The 8,138-nt window shown below is 53.2% G+C and overlaps 1 protein-coding gene across 1 annotated transcript in view; it reads left to right on the top strand.

Moving 5' to 3' along the window:
• Positions 1 to 163: 163 nt before the first annotated feature.
• LOC109926361 (myosin heavy chain, embryonic smooth muscle isoform-like) overlaps positions 164 to 8,138 on the top strand; it is a gene marked incomplete at its 5' end in the record, with an annotated part of 16,438 nt that continues 8,463 nt past the window's right edge. The window contains 6 exon segments of the mRNA XM_048593574.1: positions 164 to 268; positions 1,268 to 1,420; positions 1,867 to 2,115; positions 2,632 to 2,844; positions 6,056 to 6,268; positions 7,565 to 7,726. Of these exon segments, the coding sequence (XP_048449531.1) occupies positions 164 to 268; positions 1,268 to 1,420; positions 1,867 to 2,115; positions 2,632 to 2,844; positions 6,056 to 6,268; positions 7,565 to 7,726 (1,095 nt within the window).

Genomic DNA, 8,138 nt, shown 5'->3' with positions numbered 1-8,138 from the left:
CCCCCCCCCCCCCCCCCCCCCCCCCCCCCCCCCCCCCCCCCCCCCCGTCTCTCTCTCTGTCTCTACATCCCTGCTGCCTCTCTCTCTCTCTTTATCTGTCTCTCTGTCTCTCCATCCCCGCTGCCCCTCTCCCTGCCTGTGCCCATTTCACTCTTGCACACAGGCTGAACTGGACAACACCTCAACAGCTCTTGGAACCGCAGAGTCCAAGGCCACCAAACTGGCCAAGGAGGTGTCAAGTTTGGAGTCGAACCTTCAGGATACTCAGGTGAGTGGCTCTGGGCGAGACTGGCCGGGGCATTTCGGGAGGGGGGTGAAGATGAAACAGTCACTGCTCAAGCCTGGCCCCTCTCCAACTGAGAGAGAAAAAAATTCATGCCAAGTTTCATCACCAGAAAGGTGAAGTGACTGTCGCCCACCAGACCATAGGGCTACCCTTTCGTTAGATAGTGAGAGAGAAAAGGTGGGGGTCAGTGAGGGGGGGGCGTTACCACGCCTTGGGCGAGGTTTGAGAGGGAAGAGCTGCGCCTGCTAATGTCAGCCGGCGTGGGAGTTGAACCTATGCTGTTGGCGTCTCTCTGCATCTCGAGTTGGCCGACTGAGCTAACATCTCACGGAGCAAGAATGCAGAGAGGTTTATTAATGACCAACAAGTGCATGGAACGGTGTGACACCTAAACTGAAATGCTCGCTCTCTCGCACGCGCGCACACAGCCCCTCTCGCTCTCATACATGCGTGCACAGTCTCTCTCTCGCACTCACAGATGCACACAATTTCTCACACATTCTCAGTCCCTCTCACGCACGCACAGATGCACAAAGTCTCACTCTCTCACACAGTCTATCACACTCTCTCACACTCTCTTTCTCACACACACACACTCACTCTCTCGCACTCTCTCTCTCACACACACACTGTCTCTCCCCCTCTCCCTTCCCCCCACTCTCTCTCTCTGTCTCTCTCTCACACACACACACACACACACACACACACACACACAATGGGCATAGAGGCAGCTTTACTCTGTATCTAACCCCGTGCTGTTGCTGTTCCTGGGAGTGTTTGATTTGGAGGGGGGGACAGTGCTGAGGGAGCATTACTGTGTATCTAACCCCCTGTCCCTGGGAGTGTTTGATGGGAAAGGACAGTGTAGAGGGAGCTTCACTCTGTATCTAAACCCCTGTCCCTGGGAGTGTTTGATGGGGGGTGGGGCGGGGACAGTGTAGAGGGAGCTTTACTCTGGATCTAACCGTGTGCTGTTTACAGGAGCTGCTCCAGGATGAGACCAGACAGAAACTGAACCTCAGTACCCGGGTCCGACAGCTGGAAGCTGAGAAGACTAGTCTAATGGAGCAAATGGAGGAAGACGAGGAAGGAAAGGCTAACCTGTCTCGTCAGGTGCTCGGCCTGCAGGCTCAGGTAGGACAGTGATCGCCGGAACAGGACCCGATGCTCCAGCTGTAGGGGCCAGAGGGTCTCACTGCCCATTCCCCTCCCCACCCCCAACCGTCCGCTTGGAGCAGGACTCCCTCACTTTGATACACCACCCCCGCCTGGCGATAAACGGGCCAGTTTCCCCCTGAACTGTCAATGGCTGTGCCTGTGCGTTCCCTCTCTGCTTCATGTCCTAGATCCCACTGCACCGCAGCCTTCCCCTGTTTCTGCCTCCCCCACTCTCCCTCTCTCTCTCTCTCTCTCTCTCCCTCTCTCTCCCTCTCTCTCATATCCCTCTCTCTCAAATCCCTCTCTCTCACACACATGCCCCTCTGCCCCGGTCTCTTGCATCCCCCTCTGCCTCAGTAAACTGCGCCTCCCCTCTCACATCCCCCTCTGCCTCGGTCTCTCTCTCTCCCCGCTGTCTGTAGTTGGCCGACGCTCGGAAGAAGGTGGAAGAGGATGCCATTCAGTTGGAGGGAGCTGAGGAATCACGTCGGAAATTACTGAGGGAACTCGAGGTGACCAGCCAGAAACTGGAGGAGCGCAGCGCTGCCTGTGACAAACAGGAGAAAAATCGCTACAGGCTGCAGCAGGAGCTCGACGACCTGACCCTGGACCTAGACAATCAGAGGCAGCTGGTTAGCAGCCTGGAGAAGAGGCAGAAGAAGTTCGATCAGGTAAGAGCCTCCAGAGTAAAGGTCAGCGCTCAGTACTGGCACCGGGAGGGAGTGTCGGGCCTGGATTATGGAGCTCGAGTCCCCCTAGAGTATATCCATCTCCCGCCAACAGTGCGGCGCTCCCTCAGTACTGGTACCGGGAGGGAGGGAGGGAGGGAGTGTCGGCCTGGATTATGGGGCTCGAGTCCCCCCTAGAGTATATCCATCTCCCTCCGACAGTGCGGCGCTCCCTCAGTACTGGTACCGGGAGGGAGGGAGGGAGTGTCGGCCTGGATTATGGGGCTCGAGTCCCCCCTAGAGTATATCCATCTCCCTCCGACAGTGCGGCGCTCCCTCAGTACAGGCACCGGGGGGGGAGGGAAGGAGGGAATGTCGGCCTGGATAATGTAGCCCAGGTCCCTAGAGTATATCCAGCTCCCTCCGACAGTGCGGCGCTCCCTCAGTGCTGGCACCGGGGGTTAACACAGCCATTATGGAAAGGCGAGTGGAGTTGAAGGTTTCTCTGTTTCTCGGCAGCTGCTGGCAGAAGAGAAGAGTGTGTCAGCGCGCCATGCGGAGGAGAGGGACAGAGCGGAAGCAGAAGCGCGGGAGAAGGAGACCCGGGTGCTTTCGCTGAGCCGAGCTCTCGAGGAGGCGGTGGAAAGCAAGGAGGAGCTGGAGCGACAGAACAAGCAGCTTCGCTCTGAGATGGAGGACCTGATTAGCTCCAAGGACGATGTGGGCAAGAACGTAAGTGATGAGAGCACTGTGAGTGCTCTGTCTGTCTCTCTATTGACAAAAACAAGAGCGAGACAAACAATGTTAAAAAGACTGAGCTTAAAGGCTTTGTGTGTTAATGCGCGGAACATTTGCGATACAGTGGGTGAACTTTTCATGCAGATAGATGTAAACGGGTACAATATAATTGGGATTACGGAGACATGGCTACAGGGTGACCAGGGATGGAAACCCAGGGTGTTCAGTATTTAGGGACACGGAAGAAGGAAAAGGTGTTGGAGTGGTGTAGCTGGTTAAAGAGGGAATTAACGCAATAGTGAGAGAGGATATTAGCTCTGACAATGTGGGGTCTGTCTGGGTAGAGTTGAGAAATACCAGGGGGCAAAAACCATTAGTAGGTGTCATATATAGACTCCAAACTGCAGTGGTGATGTTGGGAATGGCATGAAATAAGAAATTAGAGATGCATTTGATAAGGGAATATCGGTGATCACGGGTGATTTTAATCTGCACGTAGATTGAACAAATCAAATTAGCCACACTGCCGTAGAAGAGGAATTCCTGGAGTGTATACGGGATGGTTTACTTGATCAATATGTGGAGGAACCAACTAGAGAGCAGGCTATGTTATACTGAGTACTGTGTAATGAGAAAAGAATCATTGCCAATCTAGCTGTGTGAGAGCGACCATAACATGATAGAAATTTTTATCAGGCTGGAGAGTGAGGTTGTTAATTCGGAGACTAGGGTGCTGAACCTTAATAAAGGAAACCACGAAGATATAAGGCGAGAGTTGGCCTTGATACATTGGGGAGAGTTACTTAAAGGGATGACAGCAGATAGGAAATGGTAAACATTGAAGGAATACATGGGGGAATCTGCAACAACTGTTTATTCCTGTCTGGCACAAAAGCCAAATGGGTAAGAGGGCCAATCCATGGCGAACAAAGGGAATAAGAGATAATATCCAATCCAAGGAAGAAGCTCACAGGTTGGCCAAGAAAAGTAATAAATCTGAGGATTGGGAGCAGTTTAGAATTCAGCAAAGAAGGACCACGAGATTGTTTGAGAAGGGGGAAAATACAGTGCAAAAGTAAGCTCGCAGGGAACATAAAGACTGACACTAAGCGTTTCTATACGTACATGAAGAGAAAGAAATTGGTAAACACAAGTAGGTCCCCTACAGACAGACTGGGGAATGTATGATAGGAGACAAAGAAATGGCTGAGCAACTGAATACATGCTTTGGTTCTGTCTTCACAAAAGAGGAGACAAATCAGATACCAGAAATGTTGGAGAATGCAAGATTTAGTGAGGGGGAAGAATTCAGGGAGATCAATATTAGTTGAGAAATGGTGCTGGGAAAATTGATGGGATTGAAGGCGTATAAATCCCCAGGCCTGATAACAACCTACATCCCAGAGTACTTAAAGAAGTGGCTCTAGAAATAGTGGATGCTTTCGTGGTCGTCTTCCAGGATGCTGTAGACTCTGGAACAGTCCCTGCAGGTTGGAGGGTGGCTAATGTCACTCCAATATTCAAAAAGGGAGGGAGAGAGAAAACGAGGAATTACAGACCGGTGAACCTAACATCAGTCATGGGGAAAATTCTCAAATCCCTTGTCAAGGATTTTATAGCAGAGCGTTTGGAAAGCAGTGGCAGGATCAGACAGAGTCAGCATGGAGTTATGAAGGGGAAATCGCGCTTGACAAATCTGTTAGAACTCTGTGAAGATGTAACTAGTGGAGGAGATTATTGTGCAAGATTAAAGCACATGGGATTGGGGGAAGTGTATTGAGATGGATAGAAAACTGGTTGGCAGAGAGAAAACAAAAAGAAGGAACTAATGGGCCCTCTTCACATTGGCTGGCAGTAACTAGTGGGGTGCCACAGGGATCGGTGCTGGGACCCCTGCTATTCACAGTATATATTAATGATTTGGATGAGGGGACAAAATGTAACATCTCCAAGTTTGCAGATGATACCAAGTTGGGTGGGAGGGTGAACTGTGACGAGGATGCAGAGATCCTTCACGATCTAGACAGGTTGGGTGAGTGAGCAAATCAATGGCAGATGCAGTTTAATTTGGATAAATGTGAGGTTATTCACTTTGGAAGCAAAAACAAGAAGGCAGATTGCTACCTGAATGGCTGTAAATTGGGAGAGGGGAGTGTGCAGTGGGACCTGGGTGTCCTTTTGCACCAGTCTCTGAAGGTAAGCATGTAGGTGCAGCAGGCAGTAAGGAAGGTAAATGGGATGTTGGCCTTCATTGTGGGAGGTTTCGAGTACAGGAGCAGGGATGTTTGTTGCAGTTATACAGGGCCTTGGTGAGACCACACCTAGAACATTGTGTGCAGTTTTGGTCTCCTTTTCTGAGGAAGGATGCTCTTGTTCTCGAGGGAGTGCAACGAAGGTTTACCAGGCTGATTCCGGGGATGGCGGGACTGACGTATGAGGAGAAATTGACTCGGTTAGGATTGTTTTTGCTGGAGTTCAGACGAATGAGGGAGGGGGCTCTCATAGACACTTATAAAATTCTAACAGGACTGGACAGGGTAGATGCAGGGAGGATGTTCCCGATGGTGGGTGTGTCCAGAACCAGGGGTCACAGTCTGAGGATTCGCGGTAGACCATTTAGGACGGAGATGAGGAAACGTTTCTTCACCCAAAGAGTGGTGAACCTGTGGGATTCATTACCACAGGAAATAGTTGATGCCAAAACATTGAATATATTCAAGAGGCGGCTAGATATAGCACTTGGGTGAATGGGATCAAAGGTTATGGGGAGAAAGCAGGACTAGGCTGTTGACTTGGACGATGAGCCACGATCGTGATGAATGGTGCAGCAGGGCCAAATGACCACCTCCTGCTCCTATCTTCTAATTTCCTCTCTCTCCGTCGTGTCTCTCTGCCCCGTTTTTCTCCTGCTCTCTCTGCTTTTCACTCTCTCATTCTCTATCTCTCTGGCTCGCGCTCAGTCTCTCTATCACACTCACTTGCGCGCGCTCTGTGTCCGTGTCTCTCTCCACCCCCACCCGGTGTCTCTCTGTCTCCCTCGCACAGTTCAGTGAACTCGATCAAAATCCCGCCTGCTGCCTGTGTTTTCTGCCCACCGTTGCGAGCTGTCTCTCTCTCTCTCTCTCTGTCTCTCTGTCTCTGCGTGTGCCCTAGCCCCACTCTGACTAACTGCCTGTGTTGTTGCCTCCTGCCCTGCCACCCTCAGGTCCACGAGCTGGAGAAGGCGAAGCGGTCACTGGAGCAGCAGCTGGAGGAGATGAAGACACAGCTGGAGGAGCTAGAGGATGAGCTGCAGGGCACAGAGGACGCCAAACTTCGGCTCGAGGTCACCATGCAGGCAACTAAGGCCCAGTATGACCGGAGCCTGCAGAGCCGTGAGGAGCAGAACGACGAGAAGCAGAGGGGCCTGGTCAAACAGGTCTGCCCTGTCACCATTTCACCCCCCCAACTGTCTGTCCCATTCCCATAACGCAGCAGTCACCGCACTGATACACACACTGCTGCGGCCATGCGTAGGTGGGTGGGGTGGGGGGAGGGTTAGCGTGTCAATCACGCTGTGGGGGGCGCGCAGGTAAGGGTGTGTGTGGGGGCTGCTCTGTTCCTGGGATGGTGTCGAGCTTCTCGAGTGTTGTCGGTGGTGCCCTATCCCACCCAGGGCTAGTGGGGAGTATTCCCCTCTCCCCTCCCCCCTCCCCCCCTCCTGCCTCGTGCCTGTTGATTGTTGGAGGGGGGGGAGGTCAGGAGGGGAGTTACTCGCTGCAGGATTCCCAGCCTCGGACCTGCTATTGTAGCCGCTGCATCGATAGGGGGCTTGGTGGGGGGGGTCCCTGGTTCAGTTTCTGCTCATTGGGTAACCCCCAGGATATTGATCATAGGGGTTGGGGGGGGTGGGGATTCAGTGACGGTAACGCCATTGAATGTCAGGAAGTTGCTGGTGGACAGGGCAATGAAGAAGGGTTTCGGTACGCTTGCCTTTATTGGTCAGTGCGTTGGGTACAGGAGTCGGGAGGGTCATGTCGGAGGGGGCGCTGTACAGGACATTGGTTAGGGCCGCTTTTGGAATACTGCGTTCGATCCCGGTCTCCCTGCTATAGGAAGGATGTTATTAAATTGGAAAGGATTCAGAAAAGATTTGTCAGGATGTTACCAAGACTGGAGAGTTTGAGTTATAAGGGTGGGCTGGGGCTGTTTTCCCCCCCCCCCGGAGCGTCGGATGGGGTGACCTTATAGAGGTTTATAAAATCATGAGGGGCATGGATAGGATGAATAGCCAAGGTCTTTTTCGCCAGGGTAGGGGGGAAGTCCGAAACGAGAGGGGCATAGGTTTAAGGTGAAGGGGGGGATAGGGACCCGAGGGGGTAACGTTTTCACGCACAGAGTGTGGTGCGTGTATGGAACGAGGAAGTGGGTGGGGGGAGCTGGTACAGTTACAAACATTTAAAAGGCATCTGGATGGGGACATGGACAGGAAGGGGTTTAGAGGGATAGGGGCCAAATGCTGGGGAAACGGGGACTGGATTAATTTAGGATATCTGGGTTGGCACGGACAGGGATGGGCCGAAGAGTGTGTGGTGGGTGTGTAGGAGGGAAGTAGGTTGGAATTTGCCGAGATTCAGGCCGGGTGTAACCATTACCGGGCAGCTGACCCTGTGCTTGTCTGTCTCCCAATTCCCCCCGCCCCCACCCCTTTTTACCCCACCATCACTCCCCGCAGGTCCGGGAACTCGAGGCGGAGCTGGAAGAGGAACGTAAGCAGCGTTCCTCGACTTTGGCATCCAGGAAGAAGCTGGAGATGGACCTGAAAGACACCGAGGGACAGATCGAGGCAGCTACCAAAGGCCGTGATGAGGCTATCAAACAACTGAGGAGGCTGCAGGTCAGTGAGGAGGGAACGGGGTGGGCGGGGACAGCTGTGTTGGGGGGGCAGGGGGGCCGTATGGGGCATTGGTAACATTTAACAGAGGGAGTGAGATGTACCTCAGGAGGATGGTGGGGCTGAACGGGGAGGGTTTCACCCCGTAAAGTAAAGCCAAGGTGTAGCTCAGTCCCCAGAGGGAGTCATGCATCTCCCTGTGGATTATGGTACTCAGGTGCTAGAGTATGTCCATCTCCCTCCAACAGCGCGGCGCTCCCTCAGTACTGGCACCGGGAGGGAGGGAGGGAGTGTCGGCCTGGATTATGGAGCTCAAGCCCCCTAGAGTACATCCATCTCCCTCCGACAGTGCGGCGCTCCCTCAGTACTGGCACCGGGAGGGAGGGAGGGAGTGTCGGCCTGGATTATGGAGCTC

The sequence above is a fragment of the Rhincodon typus genome, unplaced genomic scaffold, assembly GCF_021869965.1.
Source record: "Rhincodon typus isolate 14 unplaced genomic scaffold, sRhiTyp1.1 hic_rhity00003149, whole genome shotgun sequence".
Lineage (NCBI taxonomy): Eukaryota > Metazoa > Chordata > Chondrichthyes > Orectolobiformes > Rhincodontidae > Rhincodon > Rhincodon typus.
Note: the sequence above shows the minus strand (reverse complement) of the source record. Positions and strands in the feature narration are given on the sequence as shown.